At 32.1% G+C, this 26079-nt stretch overlaps 3 protein-coding genes and 1 long non-coding RNA gene across 4 annotated transcripts in view; 3 read left to right on the forward strand and 1 right to left on the reverse strand.

The window, feature by feature from the left end:
- Nucleotides 1-1251: 1251 nt before the first annotated feature.
- On the forward strand, nt 1252-4327 carry LOC136968698 (RNA helicase Mov10l1-like). The gene is made up of 11 exons (XM_067262707.1): nt 1252-1369; nt 1704-2146; nt 2229-2306; nt 2378-2533; nt 2641-2706; nt 2819-2983; nt 3071-3244; nt 3310-3450; nt 3788-3895; nt 3971-4105; nt 4178-4327. Exons 1-11 carry the CDS (start codon nt 1312-1314, stop codon nt 4325-4327), a joined length of 1674 nt encoding a protein of 557 aa, XP_067118808.1. The 5' UTR covers nt 1252-1311.
- Nucleotides 4328-8817: 4490 nt separating this feature from the next.
- Nucleotides 8818-20865, forward strand: RpLP0 (ribosomal protein LP0). Its single transcript, XM_067262700.1, has 8 exons — nt 8818-8887; nt 15408-15499; nt 16867-17042; nt 17713-17800; nt 18020-18166; nt 19972-20080; nt 20363-20580; nt 20661-20865. Exons 2-8 carry the CDS (start codon nt 15446-15448, stop codon nt 20820-20822), a joined length of 954 nt encoding a protein of 317 aa, XP_067118801.1. The 5' UTR covers nt 8818-8887; nt 15408-15445; the 3' UTR covers nt 20823-20865.
- Nucleotides 20866-21048: 183 nt separating this feature from the next.
- Nucleotides 21049-22152, forward strand: LOC136968692 (uncharacterized). Its single transcript, XR_010879692.1, has 2 exons — nt 21049-21437; nt 21496-22152. It is a non-coding gene; the product is annotated as an uncharacterized lncRNA (long non-coding RNA).
- Nucleotides 22153-24620: 2468 nt separating this feature from the next.
- Nucleotides 24621-26079, reverse strand: part of LOC136968700 (gem-associated protein 8-like) — a 28699-nt gene continuing 27240 nt past the window's right edge. The window contains exon 4 of the mRNA XM_067262709.1: nt 24621-24883. Within this exon, the coding sequence (XP_067118810.1) occupies nt 24684-24883 (200 nt within the window). The 3' untranslated portion in view covers nt 24621-24683. The remainder of the gene's footprint in view (nt 24884-26079) is intronic.

The raw sequence follows: 26079 nt of genomic DNA on the forward strand, positions 1-26079 counted from the left end.
CTCCCGAGGCTAAACGGTCCTAATCCCTTTCTTTGACTAACACGAAAATTAAGTGAACAGAAAATGTATTTAGACAAAAGATACTTATTATTGTGTCCCCGAACTGATAATATATGATTGGTATGCCACAAGTAATTTACCGGTAATTCTAATGCTGGTTTTACCTAAATTCCAGTAAAACAAAATCCGTAAAATTTCTGCTAATAATGGATTGTGAAGCGGATCGTGAAATTTAAACACAATAGGCTAATTTCTGGTCGCTGATTGGATGTTAGAGCTGGTAACGTGAAATTTGATTGGCTAGTTTGTTATTTGAGCTAAACACGAGTATTCTCATTCCTTAACTCGTCAGTGTTCCTTGTTAAAGTTCATTGCTCGTACTTCTACTACGAAATTAATTTTTTGCAAAATGGTTGTGGAAATGGTAAGTATATTTTTTTCTTATAAACATTTTTGCGTCTGTATTTCCGTAGAAGAACATTGAATATAGAATTGACTTCGGATAAAACAATAGCTTTATTTAATATATAACTTTGTCGAGTCAAGCCAGCTACGGTACCTCAACTAGTTGTAATTTATTGTCTCCTAAACACTATAAAGTGCAGACGCGCATTCAATAGTGTCATTTATCATGGTTAAATTTTTATTTTAGTAATTTTGATCGAATAACGAAAGGGTATTTCTTCCAATTTATTAATATTTATAAAATTTGTGAAATTTATCAAGGGAAAAATTCAATCAACTAACACTTTTGTAACGGACATAAGGATTTATTAATGAATAATAAGAATTTCCTTTTTGTTCTTATTGAAATCACACATTTGGTATGGTCAAGCCTTCTTTCGATGAAATCGTGTATCGCGGTCAGAAATTGGGCCTCCAGTGGCGGGGGAGGGGGCGGAGAGATTATGGTTGCAGGCGAGAAGGATGACGTACCCATAGAAACACCTAAAATGACGTATACAACGATATAATAAAACGACATATTTAAGTGAATCCGGAATTTGAAGCACAAGGAAAACGAATGGCCCGGTTGAGGAACTAGCAACAACTGCCAATAGTTGGTAGCTAGTTGTTATATTGAAATGATGAAATCAGACAGCAGGCCACAAGGTCGCACGAAAGTGTCTTTATCCACGTGGAGAACTTAAAAGAAGATATACTCCCAGTTGTGAAAGTTGACAGATAGTTGAAAAAGTTGATGTTACGACTTTACATTGTTTCATTGAAGTTGGGATACTCACAATAAAATAGGAATTAACAAATAGTGTGTTAATATTAGTTGTATAATGTATTATTCTTTATTTCAGAATGATTATGAGAAGATATCATCAGGCTATTGAAGACGCATTAAACCTTCCCGAAAATGGTGAGTGATACGTTACATTGCGGAAGGAAATTGTGAGATCTATATTAATATAATTGTTATTGATTTTTCTTTTTTAGTTCTCTTTCCAAGACGGCCGGATGGCCGAGCGGTAAAGGTGGCAGCCTACCGCTCTGGGGGACCCGGGATCGAATCCGAACGGGTCGAATAATCCCCAGGAATTTTTCGGGGGTGGTCCGTTCGGATATGTCGGGCCCCGTCCCTCACCACCCGGTCGCCCCATTGTGGGCCTGGCCGAACCATAATAAGCCTACTAAAAGAGGCCCTCTTAGTGCCACAGGGCGGAAAGAGTTAAAAAATAAAAAATAAAAATTAGTTCTCTTTCCAAATAAAATAGTCTGTAAAACACCTCAAGTTCATCTTGTGGAAGTGGAGGCATCAATGCCTTCAATTTCTTGTACACAGAAAGGAGAATTGGAAAAGAAGGAAGAGCCAGAACCCAACAAATATATAAATATAAATTCCATTCCTCGTAATGCCACATTCTGCTGTCCCGTGGTAAAGACGGAAGTCCGGTCACCAATTAACAGAAAGTCGGTGACAATTAAGTGGCATAACAAGTCTCTGAACGATCGACAGAAAGTTGCGGTGAAAAGAGTGTTGGACGGAACTTGCCGACCCATGCCTTACGTTATATTTGGACCTCCGGGAACGGGCAAAACGATGACCGTGGTAGAGTGCATTATTCAAATATTCAGTCGTGTAAAGTCTAGTAGAATTTTAGCCTGCACTCCGTCAAATAGTGCTGCAGATTTAATCGTAAGTGAAATATTAATTTCAAAAAGTAAAATTTATATCCGAAATCTTTATATAATTTCATTTCTATATCTTGAAATATTAGGTTCAACGTCTGGCAGAAAGTAACTTATTCACCGAAGACGACCTGGTTAGACTCAATGCCTTCCATAGATCCAACAAGGTTTGTTATTATTTCATTTGAATAACGACGATGCCGTAGCATCTCTCTCTAACGACGACGATTACTTTCAGGTTATGCCAGACTTGGTTAAGCCATTCTATAAAAGTGTAGACAAACTGTCTTTGATTTCTAGTCATCGTATTATCGTTTGTACTTGTGTAACTGCCGGAAAATTTTATAGTCTGGGATTGAGAGTAGACCATTTCACTCATTTATTTTTAGACGAGGTAATTCGTTTTGTATTTCTTATTTAACGACACTGTTTATTTCACTGAACGTAAGAGTAAGTGTTTTCTGTTTGTATAAAACATATTGTTTATTTTCTTATTTGTAGGCCGGACAGACTACCGAGCCAGAATCGATGTTAGCGATGGAATTAGTTGCAACAGGCAACGGACAGGTAACCGGGCTTTTCTATGATATGGCAAAGGAAATGCAGGATTTCTCGTAGTTTTTTTATTAGAAATATTGTTGGGTCTTAATGACAAATGTATGCTTTTATAATTTTCAAGGTTGTCCTAGCTGGAGATCCTCAGCAGCTCGGACCGGTCGTACACTCCTTTTACTCTAAAGAAAATGGACTTACAATTTCATTTCTAGAAAGGATAATGGCTCTTCCTCTGTATCAGAGAAATCCAGAAAAGTATCGAGAACAAGGAAACTATAATCCATTACTAGTACGATAATTACTTTCAGAATCACATCTTGAATTAGAAAAGTACCAAAGGCTCACGTTTATAACTTTTATAATTTTTTTTTTATAGGTAACTAAACTTGTAGATAATTATAGATCCCATTCGTGCATCATTTCGTTATCGTCACGAATTTTCTACGACTCCGAACTCGTCTGTTCTGCTCCCGAAAGTTTACGGAATACATTTTGCAACTGGGAAGAATTACCAAACGGGACGTTTCCAATGATATTCTGCGGAATCAGGGTATGTCAAAATTGTCCTTAAAAATGATTTTATATTCAGAATTCTAAAAGTTTTTGTATGAATAGGGTGAAAATCTTTGGGATCGTGACAGTCCTTCTTGGTTTAATCTGTATGAGGTCCAGCAAGTGATTAAATATTTAAAAAGTTTATATGCTTTGGGAATTTCGCCCGACGACATCGGTATCATCACTCCATATCGCAAACAGGTAGGTTGGAGAATAATTTAAAGAGATATAAACGTACGTTTATATGATAAGAAAAATTACTCAATTCATTTAAATTTCCCATATAACGATGATTTTTAAATGTTGGAAATTTTAGCTTGACGACGAGATCGGTATGACTTTTTTATGGAATAATCATACTTGGATCAAAAGAAATTGTTATAAAAAAAGATTGTGTCTACTGGGGCAAAATAGGAGAACAAAACAAATTTCTATAGTGTTGAAAGCAAAATAAAAGTTTATTTATAAATACAAACATCTTTTTTAGTTATTTTATGCAAATTTCTTCACACAGTATTTTTATTCCACATTATTTTAGGTTGGAAAAATCAAACATATGGTAAACATGAATCGAATTGAAATGTGCCAAGTGGATTCTGTAGAAGAATTTCAAGGCCGGGAGAAATTGGTTATAATTATTTCTACGGTAATTGTTTCTCGTCGTTTGTTTAATTTTAACGTCGATGGTCCTTTTCTCACAAATTAATTTTTAACACCGCAGGTTCGAACTTCTAAAGATCGGCCGAATGCCAGACGCGACTTAGGTTTCCTGACCGATCCGAAAAGGTTTAACGTTGCAATTACCAGAGCGCAAGCCCTGCTAATTGTGATCGGAGATCAGTGTCTCCTGTGTCACGTAAGTAATTTTTTTTAGTTCATTTATCGACTTTGCTTCCAAACTGTAACGATTGTTCGTTTGCATTGTTAGGATAAACGCTGGAGGCAATTAATCAGTTATTGTTTGGATCAGAAATCGTACTGCGGATCGGCAATGCTCCCCGGGAACAATACCCTGAGATTTACCTTCAGAAGAATAACGAATCGTAGAACTGTAGTGTTTCAATATTGCTCGTTCTAGATGTTCGGTTTTATCTGTAAACAATGATTTTAGTCTGTTTTTTATATAATGTGCGTATGTAAATTTTGTAAAAATCATGTAGACAAAAATACATACTCATTCAGTTCATTTAATGCATTTATATGGATTTATTGGTGAAATATAAATGTTTTTTTTATCTGTAACGAGGTGATTACAGGCAATATATGATTTGGATACAATGAGATGATACAAGATTTACCTTCAGAAGAACAATGAATCGTAGAACTGTAGTGCGTTAATATTGCTCATTCTAGATGTACGGTTTTATATGTAAATAATGATTTTAATCTGACTTTTATATAAATGTACTGTACATATGTAAATTTTGTAAAAATCACGTAGACAATGAGGGGGTTTTGAATGAGTATGTATTTTTAATACATTTATATGTATTGATCAGTGAAATATAAATTTGTTTTATATGTGTAATGAGGTGATTAATGTAAAATCTTTCTAATTTTTTAGCATAAACGTAAACATAAAATTAACATTTTGCCATAAACAAAACAAAATATATTTATAAAGAAAATAGTGCAAGGCAGTAAACCATAAAATCAAAATATTATTTCTGTACATGGACAATGAAAGCATTTGAATGTTTTCTGATAAGTAAGTATTGTTAGATGTGGTCTGATAAGGGTATGTTTGTCCCTATTTTTTACTGTTTCGTCCAATCAACAAAACAACACTAAACACTTGATTGTGCAAATAAATGTTATGACAGTTGTTTTAATTGAAATTTACACAACTTTCTTCACTACATTTAGAGGCCCATTTATTGGCAGACAATGTCTTTGGCAAGAAAATTGTCTGCCAATACTTTCACGTGTTGATAAAAGTTAACTGACATAATTGGGATCTGAATACAAGTGCATTTTGTTAGCAGAAATAAGACAGTCCAAGACAAATGTCTTGGTGCACAGTATCACGTGATGAAGTTTTTGGACCATTTTTCCTCGATAAAAAAGTTACTTAACATGCTGGACTCATTTTGTATTTTTGAATCGGAAGAAATGTAGCCCAATGTGTTTTCCAGCAATACGGAACATCACCACCCTGGGATTACAAGTGAGCAAATTTCAGATAGGATACCCGACTGATGTACAGTTGAAGTTGTTCTATTCTTTGGCCTCATCTCTGTATTTTTTGGGGGATATTTAAAGGAACAGGATGTATTCAAAAAAGGTTGCCGACATTGCAGAATTGAAACCTCAAATGGGAGAGAGAAAATAATGTTTTCATAAAGTTATGCTTGAAAAACTTGCAAGAAATCAATTGCAGATTGGACATTTTGTGTACTATTGAAGCTGCCCATGGTGATAAAAGAATTTTTTGAGTTGCTACATTCATGCAAAAATTATTTCCCTTATCTGTTATGATTTGTTTAACTAAAAATGTTAATCTGACAATAAATTGTATACACGCTGCTATACCGGGTGTTTCAGTGGTGGCATTCAGTAGAGTTTTACTGGAAACAAAGATAGGTAGGATTTACGATCAAGTTTATAGAGGAGGCAGGGGGACAATTTTGGTGACCTCAGATGATTTTGAAAATGAGCAGTTTTTGAGATACAAAACAAAATAGGTTTGCTTTTGAGCCATTATATCGATGGCATGCAACAAAATAAACACCTTTTTATAATAGGTCATATTTTCTTGAACTTGATGATTTTCAAGATATTGGCTAGTTTCTTCTAAAAGTATGATTTATTTTTTCCCAGAAAGTTTGTATGCTGGAATGTAAGTTTATCAGTTTATTTATAAGAAAGCATTTTACATGACAAAAATGATAGTAATGGAAGTACATTTCAAAAGTTTTTTAAATTAGATGCCGAAATGTCTACTTTCTGATCCATATTATAAGTGGCAGCTACAAACATTCCTTAATTAATGATCTAAATATTCTTGTAATTTGAAACTACCAAGCACAATAAATGTAGCTGTGCATTTGGTATTTTTCTAACAGCCAAAAGGAAATCTATATGAAATGACGCAAACAGCTAATTAAGATGCTTTATGTGACATTTGTTGTTTACGTCATATTTTAAGATAATTGTTTAAAACAAATTTATAAGTAATGAGAAAAGGTAAGTAAATAATGTAATAAAACAATATAAGACATAATATAAATTCGTACGAAACCGATAAAAATATCGGTTAACCGACCGCGTTCTAGTCGGCAAATTCAAATGTCCGCTAGTGATGTGGCGCTACAATATTTGGTTATTATCTTGGCTACTTTAATATTATTTTTGTTAAATTTTTGCATATTTTAGCTGGCAGCACTGGCTCGACCATGAAAGGGAGGCTAGTATTTAAACCAGGCCTAATACACTATACTAATAATGTATTTTTTCATACTTTTCGGTTATCCGACTTTTTAGTTATTCGACCAACCCAGTACCCAATTGAGTCGGATAATCGATGCTCTACTGTAATGTAATAAATCAATAAGAAATAATATAAATTGTACAATAAGATAATATTTCGTACGAAAAAGATAAAAATATAGGTTATTTCTGTATTATAAATATAGTGCTGTATTGTTGATTTTATAATAGAAATTTGAAGTAGAGATGAAGAGAAATAGCCATTTCTGCAGAGAGAGAAAATAGTTCTGGTAATTTTTAAATAAGAGAAAATCTTCTAAGATTCAAAAGTGAAATATAATTTTTGATCTCGTATTTTGAAAACGTAACTTACGGAATATATTTAATTTGAAATATATATGCAATATTCTAGATAAGATTATGTATTAATTACTGATAAATTTATTAAATACTGAAATTTTTCTTTAAAATCTTCAATAATAAAACTTTAATCGGTGTCTAATCTATATCTTATTTTGCAGTATAAACTGATCTTTAGAGTACTCTAAACTCTGAAGACTAGTTATAATAGACATTGATTAGCTAATTCATTCTTTTCTATTCACTAGAACATGCAATATATAGACTGCAAACATTATATATTAGTATATAGTTTAGTATATAATAATGTTTTAACATTCAGTACGGATGATGGTAACCCGAAATATAATTATTCCAACCTGCAAAGAATATGACGACATTTGTTTCCCATTGTTCCATGCCGTTCAAGTTTTGGGCTGAATACGACGGCCGCGACCTCTCTAATAACTAGTGACGTTAAACACTCGGCGGCTTGCCGGCGGCTCCCCTCCGGCAGGAGTCCGTCGAGAACACGAGCAGTCGTACGCCACCTAGTGGAAAACGCTAAAATGGCGTAGAATTCATTGTGAAAGGCAAGAAATCGTAAATATGACTACATTCATATTTTTCGTCTCCGGTCCGAAAGTAGGGTTGCAAACTACTCGCCTGGAGGATTGCCCCCCAAAATAAACAGTCACAATATTTTATTTATTCAACAATTATATTATCATATACGAGTACAGTATATATATTTATATATAGTATTACACAGTTAACAATCCAACATTATTTTATATAGTAAGTATAATTGTAATGCTTCTTATTTCTTAAAATTATATTTTTTTTTCTGATTTTGCTACTTGCAATAATTTTTTTTGGTCATGTTGAAATAAATAAGAATGAAAAGCTTCGCAGCTCATGTCGAAATTAATTCGAATGCCTAACTCTGCTTTAACGAGCTCCACTCGCATTCTACTTCTATCATTTCTCCAAGCAGATTGCAGATTCCATTATAGAAAAAATTCTTTCCACAAATGCATTGCTTACAGGTACGCTTAGAACTTTGCCAACAATTTGTTTGATTTCAGTCACATCAAGGGTTTTAAAAATAGACACCCATATTTTTTCTGTTGATAACTCCTCATTTCAAAGTTTTTCTAAATTGTTATTTTGAATTAAAATTATTTTGTCATATAGAATATCTTCATTATAGTAATAAGTATTAAAACTTTATCACAAAAAAGGATATTTTAAAAAATTACTTCTACAGACAATTTCAATTTTTTACTTAGAAATAAATAAATTCATTTATTATAAAGGAGACAAACAAAAGTTTATTTGAAAAACACAAATATTTGTTTTATTTGGGTCTCTGATTAATAAAAAACGACGAATCACCATTTTAAAGTGCATTTTTATTCAAATAATATATTTATAAATAATATGTAGCCAAAAACGCAGCCAAATCACATTTCTGTAGTCCAAAAAGTAGCCAAAGTGCCAAATGATATTTTTTATGCCAAACCAGAGTCGGTAGATTAATCTACTGACTCTGACAAACTGATAAAAGGATTGCCAAATTTTGCACAAAGTAGCCAAATCTGGCAACGTTGCCTATGGTAGAAAGTCCCGAAATTCCATAGGGAGTAATCTGTATAACAGCCTTCCTTAATTTTAAATATGAATTAATTCATAATCTTAAGATTATTTTAAAATTGCATCTTCGTTTATCCATTTTAATATAAATTGTAATTGAGGTTGAAGAATTTTGGGCGAATAATTTTTTAGAAACGTCTTTGCGTGTAGAAGCTGGCAACGTGAAGTCTCGACGTCATTTGTGAATACTTCTCGTTGCTGCATACACGTTAAGGTTTGTATTCCTGATTATATCCATTTCCATCTCTTTATGCGTTTATTTTTTCTTGTGTTATTTAATTAATGTAACATGTCTGCATGTAAGTCTTATGTTTTATATGATTATTGAGTTATTTTATTTTTGAAAATATAGAATATTTTTTAAATCAAATTTTCCATTGTTACGTTCTTATTGTGTGTTGACACATTATTATTATATTCGTTCCTTAATTAATTTGATAATGATATTTTATTGTCATCAATGTGTATAAGTTATATAATTATTTTTACTTAAAATCAAATTGATTGTTTTCTTGATAGTAAATGTGTTTCAGCATGTTCAACAATAAGATACATTTGTGAATCACACAAATCTTTGTTCATATAGCACACAATTAAATAAAAGAATTATTTGTCACACTTTTTGTAGATTAACAATATTAGAAATACTGAAAACACTATTGACTTGTTATCATTGAAATAAGCATTCTTTTTCAATTTTTTGATGTAAGGTACAATAGACCCCCCATAACACGTGTTCATATAAAACGGATTCGTATAACATGGTGGAAAAATTGTGATTGTGTTCGTGTATCAGGATAAAAGAATGAGACAAATTGTCATGGCTGACTTTTGTCTCAACAGGATTTCTCAAATCTCTACCAATAGTGGATGAGCAGCAGATCTACTTGAGAGCTACCAGCATAGTGAGGACACTGAATGGATGATTGCCGTCCAGCAGCACGCTGTATATATGGACAGTTTAGGCGGGAAAGTTGTGCTTTCTTTTGGGGAAAAAAAAATTTATTATTCAACGGCCGTAAAAATTGTTGTCATGTAGTGCCTTAAGCCTGATTACTAAAGAAAGTTATTTTAAATATAACATGTTAATCGCTTTGGGCCGTGAACAGCTGATGTATTTGTAAAATCTAAGTGACTCGTACAACACGGATTCATATAACATGGAAGGTATCTACCGTGTTATACGGGAGCTGCTGTATTAGTTTTGGTATGTAAATATACAAATGGCCTTGCAAGTTTTTATAAATGATCAAAGTTTGGTCTGTTCTGTTGTCTTAAAATCTGTTACAACACAGTAATTTTGTTGAGAGTAATATACAAGTATACCTCATACAAGGTTCAAGAATCGGAGACATTTCTGTACAAAGTTAAAATTTTTAAATGCAAACATTGTCATTTTAGATTTTATTATGTGTTCTCACATATTTGCTCTTGGATTTTAGAATATTGAACTTTTTAATGCTATTTTGTGTCTTTTGCCCTTTTTCTTTAATGAGAATTGATTGTACAATATTTCTTCCTTGTCCTAGCTTCCTGTTTTGGCTTTCCTATAAATTAAGTTTCACTGTCGTTGGTATAGTGCTCTTAATGAATCTGAAAGACTGGCTATGTTTTATTTTTTGTAGATTAAATTAAAAAGTTATTACATTAAAACGTTAAAGGGAGAACAATAAGCAATCAAGTTAAAAGATTAAATTTTTGAAACCGTTAGACAAATTCAAGCAAATGAAAATATCACATATAAATTGAAGAATACAACTGCAAAACTATGCGAACTTACTTCAAAAAGGAATGAGTTACAGAAAAATTTTAGGATAGACTTTAGGATAATATAGTATACATTTGTAAAATAAAACTTTTTAGTAATATTTAGGTGGTCTATCAATTATTGGTCCTTTTAAAATCGTTTCTTTTATCTATATTTTTACTATTTATAACTTTTTGAATGATATGATCTTCAAAAATTGGTGTTCTTTCTTTGTGCTTGTGTATACAATCACTTGCTATATTTCATGCGCAAGCCGTCTGTATCCTGAGTGAGCATTAGTTTTAAATTATGCCACTGGATATTAGCGCCAATACCCGGATGTTTGATTTGTCGTTGAAAAAGTGCACGTTATCCCCAGGCCCCGTACAAGTTCTATGTTAGTAGTGTAGTTAATTTTAGTTATATTTTAATGAGAACAGTCAGTCTTTGATTGGAATTAAGACAAACATATTTACAACAGCTATTCTAATTAAAAAATCAGGGTAGGATAGAATAAGCATTGTGGGAGTATTGGTGCACTGGATCTGTATTTATATGTAACTAGGTAGCCAGTTAATTTAAATTAAAATAAAATCAATTGAAACATAATATATTGGAAAATATGGATAAAGTACTTGTTTTCCATTTTATTTTTTACTTTACTAATGTAGTATGAGGGTCATTCTAAAAGAAAAGAACATTTTGATCTGACGAGCCGCACAGTTCTCCCACCACCGCATCACGGACCTTCTCATTTTTTCTTGCTGGTCTGACGCTAACAGCGAGCCACAATGATCATTTACTGTTTATAGTGTGACAAAATTAAAGATTCCGCCAAGTGTGAGGTTTGTAGTGTAATATGCTTTTTGAATGCAAAAAAAAGTCTGCCCTATTGAAATTTACGACTATGCCATGCCATTCAAAACAAACGGCGGGGATTGTGCTTCTTCGGGATAATGCATGTCTGCATGCTGCTGTGTTGACGAAGAACTTGCTTCAGCAGTTTAAGTGGGAAGTTTTCGAACATCCTCCTTATAGCCTGGACTTGGCTCCGAGTGATGACCACCTTTTCCCAAAATTGAAGGATATTTTGGCCAGGAATCACTATGGAAGTGACAGCGAACTGAAAGAGGCTGTTAATGACTGGTTCAAGAACTTGGCGGTAACTGTGAGTGTGCAGAAGGCATAGAAAAGCTGGTGATACACTAAGACAAATGTTTAAATTTGTATGGCGACTATGTAGAAAAATAGCTAAGTTATCGTGTGTGTTGTAAAATAAGTTTTGTTTCATTATCTTAACACTTTAACTGCCATACGACACGCCAGCGGTCGTACTAATTAGGGCTGTACAGAGCCATCCGACTGCCCGTCGTCGCTATAACCAATGTAGTTCACTCAAGGTTAAATTATCCTGGCTTCGTAAGACGTTGTTTTACATCCTAGTGGTGGCCTCTCGCGGATGTCTATGAAGTTTGTTTCCGACTGCCGGCCGTCGTATGGCCTCAGAAGTGGTCCGACGGCCGGCTGTCGTAGTTTTTTTAATAAAAAGCTATTTTATATCTAATAGTGAATAGTTAAAAGGAAAAAATATCGAAAACTAGTTTAATTATTCTCTTTTGTTACATATAAAGTAATTAATATTAAATATTTCATGGTCTTATAGTCTCCGGTTTCAGGCCATATGATGGCCAGTCATCTGTTGTACCCTGATATATTTTTTTATCTTCACTCTACTGACTGTTATATAATGACCCTTCTATTTATATCATAATAAAATATTAAATATCAAATTTTCTCATTGTGGCCTGAAAAAATGGAAAATATCATATTACAGTTAGCCTGATAAAACGCAAAATATCATATTACAGGTGGCAGTTAACTTGTTAAATAAAAATATCTAGAGAAACAAATGTTCTTTACTTTTAGAATGGTCTTCGTAATAATTTGTAATTATGACCAAATAATACCATATATTGAATTTCTGGCTATTGGTTCTGTTTGTTGCAGCAGCATAATTTTGCACTAATGCTTGCTTGGTACAGTGAGCTTGCACAAGAGAAATAGTGAGTAATTTTATACATGAGCGCAGAAAGAACTAATTTTCGAAGATCATATCACTGAAAAAAATATGATGGGGACAATTTTAAAAGGACCCAATAATTGATAAACCACCTAAATATTACTAAGAACATGTATTTTTATTTTACAAACATAAACTATGACATTACCAACTTTAGTATTCATATATAGCAGTTATAATCAATAGAAGTTTCCATACTTATTTACTATTTGTACACAGGATGTTTTCTCTCTTGAAGAGACATATTTTATAGACATTTTCAAAATGTATAGAATTTTTGGGGGACCCATATAAAAAGTGCTATAAACAAAGCCATCATTGCTCTATGCTAAAAACAAGCTACAATAAGCTTGTTTTTAGCATAGAGTAGTGCATTGGACAATGGATGTGTGAAAAATGTCTGACATAACTTCACTTTGATATCCCTCAAAATTTTTCCTGAGAAATTATTCTTGTAGAAGACTTCATTCTTTTATGCTCTACGTGGAGACAAGTGACATCATATTTCCTAACATGTGATTCATGTCTTTGGACTGAAGGGTTTGCAAACTAGTTTGGTAAACATTGCATTAATTACCTTTCCAGTAATTGTGTAACATTCTACAACAGAACCTACTGAGTTAAGATTTGACAATAATTTAAATTTTTCAAGATTAACTCTGTGAAAGAACAAATCTAAATAACAAATAATTGAATTAATTTAAAGTTTAGAAATTTATATGATTTTACAAGGTGCAGTCAAAAAGTTCTGGGACTGGTTCAATAAACAATGTCTAGCATATGTGTTAATTTATAGAGTTGTTGCCTTCAAAATAAGTTCTTTCTGCAGTTATGCATAAATTTCAGCACTTCTCCCAGTTTTAAAATCATTCTTGGAAATCTTTTTTGTGATGACGTTAAGCACTCACTGTGATTCTGTTTGTCATCAGTGTTCTCAAATTGCTGTCGTTTTGGCACATTTTTTCAGCTATGGAAATAGAAGTCACACAGTACCAAGTCTGGGGAGTAAAGAGGAACCACTCTCAATTTATTTTTGGTGAGAACCTGTTGAATAGTTGTGTGAGCAGAGGCACTGTCATGATGCAACAACCAATTGTGAGCTTTCCAAAGATCTACTCTTTTTCATCTGACATTTTCATGCAAGTGCCTCAAAACATCCATATAAAATTTTCAATTTATGTTTTGGCCTTGTGGAACAAATTCTCGAAGAATTCTCTCCCTATCAAAAAAACATGAGCATTTTCTTGAGATTGCACCTCACTTGGTATGCTTTGTTTGATTTCAGGGTGATAGCTGTAAATCCATGTTTTGTCTCCTATAATCACTTTCATTTCTGTTGCAGTCTTGTCAAGTTGAAAAAAAAATTCACACATGCTGTTCCTTAAAAGAATTGATTTTACAAGGCAGTGAAAATTGCAAATTGACAAGAACCTGGATGTAATATGAATAGCAAGAAACAAAAAGTACATAAGATAATGCCATGAAATTTGGTGGAAAGCTAAATAAAGATGTCTACAGGTACTCCTCACTTTACGACCAAGTTCCGTTCCGACGACTACATCGTTAAGCGAGGAGCTTACACCAGGAATATAGGATCGTTGTAAAATTATAAAAATTATGCAACAAACTTCAAATTTATTCATAAAAAGACTATTATAATATGCTATTAGCCTATTATAGTGTGCATGTCACCATTCGCCACTGACCGACACTCAAGCTGAGAAAGGGGATTCCCCAAATTGCACATCGAAACTCAAGTGGTCGTTAAGCAGATAAGTCGTAAAGTGAGGAGTACCTGTATTATGCATCCTAGTTTGCACAAGTTTAGCAGGTGACTGATTGTAACACTATTTCACCACTCCTGGGACTTTTTGATTGTACCTCATATATACTATATTTCACAGATATATATATAAGACTAATTGTTCTATTTTAAAATTTAAAGTTGTGTTTGTCATTATATTTACATAAGATGTGTAACCAATTCCATATAAACTACAGACTTTTCTGTTTGGAGACAAAATATTTTATTTAAAACAATAGATCTAACATATGTTAGAGCAGTGCTTCTCACATTAGTGTTCACTGACCAGGTTTTCTCATTCCAATCTGTTGCAGACCAATGTGTGAAATGAAATAATTATAAAATGGAGTTTGAATAAATTTTAACTTTTAGACTGAAGTGGTAGGAAAATACAACAAAATATGGTTGTACGGGTTTGTGGACTGTTCAAGAAAGTTTCAAATCACTGGTCCAATCTGGCACTAAATGTTTAAACAATAAAAACAAACGGAAATAATAGAATAACAGCTTTTTTAAAGATGTTTAAATAGTTCTGTATATAGCCTAAATAAAAATTAATGTAACATAAAATTGAAATTTTAAATGAAATATTGTCACAGCCAGTAATAACTGTAAACAGATCAGCACTGGTCTGTGGACTTGTCCGAAAAGAGGTAAATTTGTGTTACGAAGTACGACAACACTGCTCTGTCGTGTGATATCTCCATTACAGCAAACTAATTATTAAAAATTTTTTATAGTAGAAACTTTGGTAAACTTCTGATCTAGTGGGTTTCCCGAGAGAATTTTTTTGTGAGACATTAAAGAATGAATTCAGTCTGGCACTGTTTTATTTTTTTACTGTCCATTGTCATTGGATGCATTATGGTAGGTGAAGTATTGTGTTGTGGATGTAGAAGAGAATTTCCATCTGAATGGTTAGTCAAGTGATCTCTGATAATAGCAATTATAATTCAACCCAATGAACATCAATAATAATAATTGCTTTTGGTGGTCAGCATCTTTGTGTTCAGTTTTAGAATCAAATTTATTTTCTTTTGTTAATATAAAAGCAAAGGATTTTAATAAATGATTGGTTGGTAATTAATTAATTATTTTTCTAGTCCTTAAAATACTGTCATAGTAATCCTTGGATCACAAGATGGGCAGGGAGGACCGTGCAGCATGGAAAAGTGCATATTTTATGAAACTTATTGTAAGTATTGAAAATATACATTCTTTTTATGATTTAAGTGTTAATCTAGAACTATATTGACTTAAGCAAAACAAAAGAATTGCATTCTTATTATATATTACTTATTACTATATAACTAAGAATATATTGTGCAGATATTTTATTTCCTATACCAGCTTGCTTGAAAAAGGAAATAATTGAATAGAGCTAGATCCAAAGGATAGAACAGGTTGTGAAGCAATATTTTTTCCCAAAAACTGCTTTTTATGGTGTGTTTTCTACATCTAGCAGTCATTAATTTAGTTTCCTTGTTGACTGCTACGTGAATGGGCAAAATATAGTTGGGTAAATTTGAGGTAGATTAAAAATTGTCAGTTTGTGATCAAATATTCACATTAATGAATTAATATGAATTTAAAAGCACTAGAATTCATAATTGTTTCATTAAATGAGTTGATTCTAGTATTTTTAAATAAGTATGCACCTACTCCTTGCTACATTTATAAAATTAAATGATGCTGTAGATCAGGGCTTCTTAAACTTTTTTATTCACGACCCCATTTAATGATTGATTTTTTTGCCCCCCTCCCCAAATATATATAATATATTGGAGTAGTTCAATACATTATTGAACATGTTGAATGTATCACCTTTCACCTATGGTTTGAAAATTAGACAAGGTAAATTTGAGTATTCTTAATTAATTTTACCAACACCCGGGGTTAAATTGAACTCGTTCGTTTACCCTTTTGTGGTGCCGGAGCTGCTCTTTATGCAGTGTGTTCCCATGCCACGGTGTTGAAAATTAAACCTGTCCCCATTCTGTTTTACAGATTGGCGAGGACAGAAAGTGTGTATATTCCATTAGCTTCCCATATCACTGTGATTGGGAAGAGAGACCATACAGGCTACATTTTAACTGTTATTATAATGTCTAGTTTTTAATTATTAATATATATATAATGAAGATATACAAATTTGTGAAAACAATTAATGGTGTATTACCACAGTTCACTCTTGTGTTACAATGGAACAAAGACAACTGAAATACACTGAAAAGCAACAACACTACACTAGTTCACACTTCAGTGTTGCTGAATTGCTGTATTGCTGCACCAGAAGTGACACAAAGTGCAACTCACGAGACCTACGACACAAAGCATGCCAAAACTCTCACAAATTATTTTCAATATTTTGCATTAAAATCTCGTGACCCCAAGATTTCACTAAACGACCCATAGTTTAAGAAGCCCTGCTGTAGATGATTAGGCTATGTTTAGAACTTGTCAAAAATTTGTTACCGTATCATAGCAGTAAAGGTATTGATTGATTGCAAATAATTTCATTAAGAAAATCGAGTAAATTGATATAATCCTATTTCTTTATAGCAACTTCTTGATGATTACCCAAAATGCTTTATTGTGGGAGTCGATAATGTCGGATCGAAACAGATGCAACACATTCGTCACTCCCTCAGAAAACACGCCGTTTTGTTGATGGGTAAAAATACGATGATAAGGAAAGCAATCCGTGGACATCTGGATAACAGTCCTGCTTTAGAAAAGTAAGTAAAGCGAATTTGTGTTTGTGTCTTGTGATTATCCCAAAATTTTCATTGCTTTCGTAAGATTCATATTTTAGAATTGCTCGAAATTAAAACTTACAGCTTCTGTTTTAGTTTATTTGCATTAAAATTGCAATTACATATCAATTACCATCATATGTTTTTACTTTCCTGTTATAGAATATAACATAGGAAAGTATGGTAATCAATTTTGATCTCTTCCAGTTTTTTTACATTTCTTGACACTCCATGAGCCAAAAAAGTAAAAAAAGATTACAAAATTTTGTGTGTTTGGCATTATAATTGCTCATTTCTATATATGGACTATTATGCTATTAAATTTGTCAGTATAAAATAGTGTTTTAAATAAAGTAAATATTGCTGATGGGATATATAATGTGTAGTGAGATAAACATTATATTAACAAATAATAATTAAAAGAAATAAGGGATATTCACTGAAATTTGTTTTCTATGGAATAATGATGATAATGTATTCTTGATTTTTTTACTGTTTGTCAGAACCAGAAATGGTGGAACCCACTGACATAGGTAATTAAAGTTGACAGAAAAATGCCAATTGGCTGTCTGAATAGTTACATATTTATACGTCAAATTATTTTTTTAAAAGATGTAGTTTACTAACAATAAATCTTTTCCTTTTTAATTAGAATGTTGCCTCATATAAGAGGCAATGTTGGATTTGTGTTCACTAAAGAAGATTTGGTGGAAATCAGAGATAAGATAATGGAGAATAAGGTTAGTACATGATACAAGAGTACACGGTAATCTATTCAAGTAATTATGAAATTTTAGTATTCGGAAATGCATAAATATTAAATTATAAATTTTCTTCGCATTGTTTAGTCAATTTTGGAGGTTTGAATTTAATTATTAAATGATTTTTCATAGTTTCATTTGAATAGTGTAAACTACATTTTAAGTATAACAATTTAAAATATGGTTTGTATCTTCTAGGTGAAAGCACCTGCAAGAGCTGGAGCTATTGCTCCTTGTGATGTAATCCTGCAGCCACAAAATACTGGTCTTGGACCAGAAAAAACATCATTTTTTCAGGCATTGCAGATACCTACAAAGATCTCAAAAGGAACTATTGAAATTCTGGTAAGGAATAAATTTTTAGTTTTATAAATATCACTATCTTTTATATGTGGCGGCACACACAACAGAGAAAAATTCCATCATGGGATGAGTTTAAAAAAAAAGTAGTGAAATTTTGATTCTAAAAATTATCAGATGCTTCTACGAGAATAGGCTAAAACTTAGTGAAATTCTAACTAGATTGTTAAACATTAATCATGCTGCATGTAATTGACAATTCTGAAAAATCCTGTAATGTGTCTTCTTTATATATGCCAAATTTTAAAGCTGTATGCTGTTTACAGAACAATCCTTGACATCCCATAGTAAGCCCTTCAAACTTTGCATGCAATAATGTGACATGCACTCTGTAGAAATAAATGGCGGGAGGGCTTGGTGTTTCTCAAAAGGACCAGAAAATGATTTTTCTGTAGTTTCGGGCACGAAGTAAAGCTGTGAAAGCATTTAAATTGTCGAAGGTCGTAGTACCCTGGGCTATCGTGTGAAAGCAAATGTTCAAGGTCATAACTTTCAGATTGACATATTATTATGATGTCATGACTTTGCAATCATGTAAGACCTCATAACCTGATGTCACTAAAAATGATGTGAGGCGACCAAGAAATGAAGCAAGAGCTGAAAACTGGCAAGTTAGGCATGTGATTATGTGACAATAAAAAAATTACGTATGTTTGAGGCAGCAGTTTTTTGGGGACTTGTGATAAGTGGGGGAAATTTTTACACAGGTGGAAAGCATGTAGCATGAGGATACCATGGAAGCATGGGTAATTAATTTGATTAAGAATAAGTTTCTTCTATATGAAGTTGCGTCGGTCCTTTCATTTACACGTAACTAAATCATTCCGTGGACAGAAAAATGTTAAATTTTTAATATGCTACATCCAATATGATGCAAAAGTTTCTCATAATTGATCAATGGTCAGCCCCCAATTTCAAGTTTCAGATTTGGTTGAAATTTACATTTTATCTACCCTATAGCAAAATATATATACATTCAATACAGCATGGTGCATGCTGATTTACAGACCAATGTCGAGATTCACGAACGTCTCGTAAGATTATGATATTGGAGAGATACTATGTCATAAGTTATGAGAAACTAAATATTTTATCTTCACAGCACTTACGATAAAACAGAAGGAATTGGTAACAAGAGTGTCTTATGACGTCACTAGTGGCTGCTTCAGTTTTATTAGAGCTAATAGGAATACATTTCTTTTAGAATTTTCTTGCTGCACATGGTGTTTAATCAGTGGTCTGAGGAAAGGTAGCATTTTATTTCTTTAGAATTTAAAATGGATAGGAATTAAATTATTGTATATTATACATATAAGTATTTAACTAATCTAGGTGTAGAACTAAATCTACCAGAAATTAATAGAAATATTGAAGATTTTTCGGGCAACATTCTGTAAACAGTTTTGATTCCACTGTAAAGAATTCTGTAAATTTTTTTGGTCATTTGATAACATCTTAGAAGTTTCAAATCATAAAAGTTTAGAAGAAATAATAGGAAAAAACAATCAATTCGATTATCTATCAATAGAACCAAACACTCTGACCACCAGTACCTAGACTCTGAGCTCTTAGATATATAGTAGTGAATACGAGACTTTTTTCATGTGGCAACTTATGATGAATTTTGTCGTAAGTTCCAATATGGGGTGTTTGAAATTTTGCCCCACAGACCACATTATATCAGTATACTATAAGAGTTAAGTATTAATTGAATAACAGAATATTTTTAATTAATGTACTGTACTTTAAAATAATTAAGATGCTGAACATATACTCTTTTTTTCAAATAGAATGAAATTCACTTAATTAAAAAGGAAGATAAAGTAGGTGCATCTGAAGCAACATTATTGAACATGTTGAATGTATCACCTTTCACCTATGGTTTGAAAATTAGACAAGGTAAATTTGAGTAATCTTACTTGATTTTACCAACACCCGGGGTTAAATTGAACTCGTTCGTTTACCCTTTTGTGGTGCCGGAGCTGCTCTTTATGCAGTGTTCCCATGCCACGGTGTTGAAAATTAAACCTGTCCCCATTCTGTTTTAGATTGGCGAGGACAGAAAGTGTGTATATTCCATTAGCTTCCCATATCACTTTGATTGGGAAGAGAGACCATACAGGCTACATTTTAACTGTTATTATAATGTGTAATTTTTAATAATCAATGTAAATTTTTCAGTATATGATTCTGGAACCGTGTTCAGTCCAGAAATATTAGACATAACAAGTGAAGATCTTCGAGCAAAATTTATCGACGGTGTCAGAAATGTGGCCGCCGTTTCTCTCGCAATAGGTTATCCCACTTTGGCTTCCGTACCACATTCCATTGTCAACGGTCTTCGCAATCTAATTGCCATTGCTGTCGAGACAGATATCACGTTCAAAGAAGCAGAAATGGTACGTTAATAACTTTTAATTGTAAAGGTGAATAATCGAGTAAGATTCGTCAAGTAATAATGATTTATGATAAATTGCAGGCAAAGGAGTTTTTGAAAGATCCGAGCAAATTTGCAGCGGCCGCTGCTGCAACCAGTGCAGGTGCAGTAGCCGAAGCCAAGGAGGAAGCAAAACCAGAGGAAAAGAAGGTGGAAGAAGAAAGTGAATCTGATGAAGATATGGGCTTTGGCTTATTTGATTAGATCAGTTTCATTAAGATGGGTTGAAATAAAAGTGTTTAAATGATTTTTGTGTAATATGTTACATAGATACACATTTATAATACTTCAGTAGAAGATTTGTCAACTTGTAATAAGAAAAAATTAGTTAGGGTTAAAAATGGTAAAGTTTTCTTAGTTCAATCATGGAATTTTTATTAAAAAATTAATTTATTACTTTTATATTTCATAATGTAATACAAGAATTTTATATTCTAAAATGTTTATAATTTAGTTAAACTTTTTGCCATTTTATAGAAACAGCCATAAACTTATAGACACAACTTCCAAAATTCTAAGATAAACACACACAGTTGACCGAACCCAAACCCAATAAGCAACTATACAATGAAATTTTGTCAAGCTATGTGTAAAACAAGATAGCACACATCAATTACAAGTGTACAGGTACTTACTAATTGACAGATCTAGTTTCAAGTAAATAATAATATTAGAGATTGAGGTGTAAGTTCAAACATTAAACTTTTACGGCAAGCAGTACACATTTGAGGTCCAAGTAATATACATTGAGATGCACGTTCACACTGTGTGACTTGAGCAATTTGTTGAAAAAACGGTGGAAATGGATTACCAGCAAAGGTAAATAATTGTTGTAACATCCTATAAATATTTTAAATTATCTTTTTACTATAATTAGTGTCATGTTTATTCCGGTGAGAAACAATAGAAAAGTTCCAATGTGTTTTTCCTGTAATCACAACATACTTCTCTCAACAGTAGTGGTGGCAACAAATCCCTATGCATGTGAAAATCCGAAAAGGTGCTTGGAAAAGTGAAAATTTGTGGACATGTTACACCATCGACGGTAAAAGATGCCGGGAAGAACTTTACTTATACAGTATTATGACAAGGTAGTAGACAGCCATCATGCCTCCTGTTACAAAAGTATAGTAACACCACAAATCCAAACTGTGATGTTATTGTCTTTCAGATAAGCAAAAGCTTGTAAGTCTGGCTTGTCTGAAGATAAGGGGCATCTGCAATCCAGCATTTCAGGTTCTTGAAAGGATATGTAGAAAAATAATACAGACAAGTCCATTTGATGGAATTCACTATACAATTCAGTAAATAACACATTTTTCAGCAATTTCCAATAAAGGTCAAGATTGTTCTCGATACATGTATTATTCTATAATTTTGTCATCAGTTTTTCAATCACAATACAGTACATCAGTGCTTTGTGCATAAATTTAAAAACAAACCAGTATTTCTGATGGTAAATGCACACCAGGAAATACTCAACAAATATGTAATATAAGTAAAAATAAAACAAAAAAAATGTTGAAGATAATAATAGTCATTGCTAAGTTTTTTTATTATTAAATGACCTAAACAAATTGTTATATTTTTTACATGAAATGATGGCTTTAATTTTATAATATGTGAATTATTAAAAAATGTATTCCAATGGACAATAACTAGTATAGCACACATGTTTTATTAATGAACTGTTACAGAAGGTAGAATACAGGTATACCTTGACTTATGTCCCTCATCAAAAAAGTATATGGGAAAAAAAAATCAAGTCATTTAAGTCATTTTATTCAACTTTAAATCCGTTTGCCACAAATATTGAAGTCATATCATCACTACAGAAGCATCAAGAGCATATAAAATCATGTTACTGTACAATAAATAAGAATATAAAATCATCAATCAGCTGTTGATGCTGACGATCCACGGCCATCTACGTCCACGATGTAAATAAACAAATTTGTCAATACAGTAGAGCATCGATTATCCGACCGCATTCTAGTCGGCAAATTCAAATGTCTGCTAGTGATGTGGCACTACAATATTCGGTTATGTCTTGGCTACGAGGCCTGTTTTTAAAGTACCGTTTTAATATAACACCGCTGGAGCGCTGCAGTTGGCACTTAATGCATGCGCGCTGTGTACCTACATCTGTTGGGAAGCCACAAACGCCATTACGGAGCCAGTCGACTGTGTTTACTGTTTGTGTGTTACTGAAATGCCGCTGCTCATTGAGAATCCCGCCGACTGCGAAGTGCGTGCCGTTATTCGTTTTCTCAGTGCTAAAGGCTCGAAAGTGGCTGAAATTCATCGCCAAATCAGTGAAGTTTATGGTGAAAGCGTTATGAGTGATGGAATGGCACGAAAATGGGTTAGGGCCTTTAGTAATGGCCGCACAAACATTCACGAGGAGGAATGAAGTGGGCAACCTTCAGTCATTATCGATGATTTGATTAAAAAAGTGGACTGTAGAGTGAAAGAGAACAGACGTGTGAGACTTTAAAAAAACTGCACCGTGCAGTACAAAACAAAAGGCGGGGCTTACTGAGCAAGGGTGTCATTTTGCTCCACGATAATGCTCGTCCACATACGGCAAATCAAACTCAAGACCTAATCACATCATTTGGCTGGGAACAAAGACCACCCTCTATACAGTCTCGATCTAGCACCGAGTGACTATCATTTGTTTCTGCATTTGAAGAAGCATCTGGCAGGGCAGCACCATAACAATCACGACCATTCTGCAGTGGTTGTCTCATCAGGCAGCAACATTCTTTGAGAATGGAATACAAAAGCTGGTCCCACAATACGATAAGTGTCTCAATATTAATGGGAATTATGTAGAAAAGTGTAAAATATGGTCTTTCACAAAAATAAAAATTTTGTTAAAAATGTTTGCTTGTTTTTTTTTATATTTCAAAACGGTACTTACTTTAAAAACACGCCTGGTACTTTAATATTATTTTTGTTAAATTTTTGCATGTTTTAGCTGGCAGCACTGGCTCGACCATGAAAGGGAGGCCAGTATTTAAACCAGGCCTAATACACTATACTAATAATGTATTTTTTCATACTTTTCTGTTATCCGACCAACCCCAGTCCCCAATTAAGTCGGATAATCAATGCTCTACTGTACTGTATTTTCTACTATCGCAAAATAATTTTAATAACAGCATTTGTTATTTAACCTTAAAAAATCATATTTTATAATGTCTTAGAGCAAACCACATTCACAAATAAAGAGACCGCGATGTATTTTAAACATTGCCAAATTGTAAACACTTATATTTACATGTACGTACGTATGTACTGTACATGTATTCGTAAATTTAGATTACTTTTTTTCTGTAAAGTATATACTATATTAAAAACTAAAATTTGTTTGCAAGCTTAAAATAGATTCTTATTAACCATATATTATTAAAAATGCATTTATAAATAAAATACAGAACTAGGAATGGTAATTTGTGGTTAGCCTAGTGACAAGTAAATTCGACTTACGTCGCCTCTCCTGGAACCAATTACCGACGTAAGTCGAGGTATACCTGTATAAGATGTTTCGAAGTTCAAGTTTCCTGTCATTGCAAAGTAGTTATCAGAATCCAATTTGTTTCAGGACATTTTTAAATAATTTTTTATAAAATGCAAAACAAAATTTATTTAACTGTTAGTACAGAAGAATGATTAAATTTTATTTTCCATCTGCACATTATGATTTTATATATAAATATAGTAAAAATTCTTTTTATAAACTAATTAAATTTTTGGTTAGAAACATTAAATAATTATATAATGCTTATCAGTTTGCTTGTATTAAAAACAATTCTAGAAATAATGAACAAACATGAAAAGCTATGTATAATATAGCTTTTCATGTCAAAGCTATAATATTGAAAGCACTAAGTGTCCTTTATATTGGAAGACTGAAATTGATCCTCATGAGGATTGTTTCACTTACTGTTTTTAAAATCAGTAAAATTTACAAAGAGAACAATTACATAAAAATAATTTGTTTTTACAGAATGTTTTTAATTTTAAGGATTAAAAATATTACCATAAAAATATCAAAATTCATAAACTTAATGGAATATTTGGCCATAATTTTGGCTGTTTTAAGTCACAGTATCTATCAAATGTTAACTGCATTGCAGTTTCCATTCCATGAATCTTTGCAGCAGATTTTCCAAATAATTTTTTCATTTGTTTTGTTCTCTGCATTGCTTGTTGTCGAGGTTTTAAGATCTTATCATCAGCAGTAATATCTTGATTTTCTGCAAAAAAATATTTTATTAGAAAATTAAAAAATAAAATTCAAATATTGATTGAAAATAAAGATATCATTTTTAATGTAATTATTTTATTAACAATAAGACTATGATACTATAATAAAAATATTTTTGAAGTTATTTATTATTAACGTGATATAAAAATCATTATTTACAATAATCTAAAACAAATCAAAATCAAAAAATTTTATAGTTGTTCTATTGCTGATTATTTTTAATTAATTAAGCAATTTAAATTTAAAAATACTTGCTTGATTATATAAATAAATTAATTACTAACAGTATTAATTTATAATATACTTTAACAATAAATAATGAATTAATGTGTAATATTTGCTTAAACACGAAACAAAATTGTTATTTTCCAGTCGAAATGAGCACTGTTTAATCGAGTTCCAAACACTCCTCGGGGATTTTAATGTTTCTGTTCTTTATTATTCACAGTATCCGATGACAAGTATATATTTGATAACCAGCACTAAAAATATTGTATGTTTACATATTTTTGCTTACAATAATGCTTTACATAAGCAGTTTCCAATATTTTTTAGTCTGTATCCTTCCATGAAATGAAAATTTTATATACAGTATCTCTAAATGACCATAAATTAAAGCTAGTTATAAAAACCTGTCAAACATTTTAAAAAAGTTAAGTAATGTGACACTTTAAATAAATTATAATAAAAAATTGTGTAATACTATAAATAAGACGATAACAAGTGTTCGTATTGCCACCACATTGCAATTTCAGTAACAAAGTCAAGAAAGTTTTGAATTTTCTAGATAGGAAAATCTACTGAGAAATGCAATGCTAAATAGTAAAATACTCCAAAAATACCTTAAAAATTGAATTAATTGCTTTAATTTCTAACATTTTCAGCCTTATTTAACCAACCTTCTTCAGGATAACAAACCTTACAAAACAAATTATTTTGTGTTTGAGTAGAACAAAAAATTTAAAATATTCTAGAATACAATTTAAACTGTATATTCTGGAATGTTTCATAAAAATTTTGGAAAACAGATAGCATTACAAATAGGTATTTACAATAATTATTCAAGTAATTCATACATTCCTGTAATTAGTAAGCACAAGGAATAAAATAACAATGAAATAGTGGTTAAAAAAACTCATTAACTTTGATTAAAAATCATCAGATTTATTTTCAGAATTGCCCCAT

This window comes from Centruroides vittatus, unplaced genomic scaffold (assembly GCF_030686945.1).
Source record: "Centruroides vittatus isolate TY-2023 unplaced genomic scaffold, ASM3068694v2 contig_1506, whole genome shotgun sequence".
In the NCBI taxonomy this organism is placed as follows: Eukaryota; Metazoa; Arthropoda; class Arachnida; order Scorpiones; family Buthidae; genus Centruroides; species Centruroides vittatus.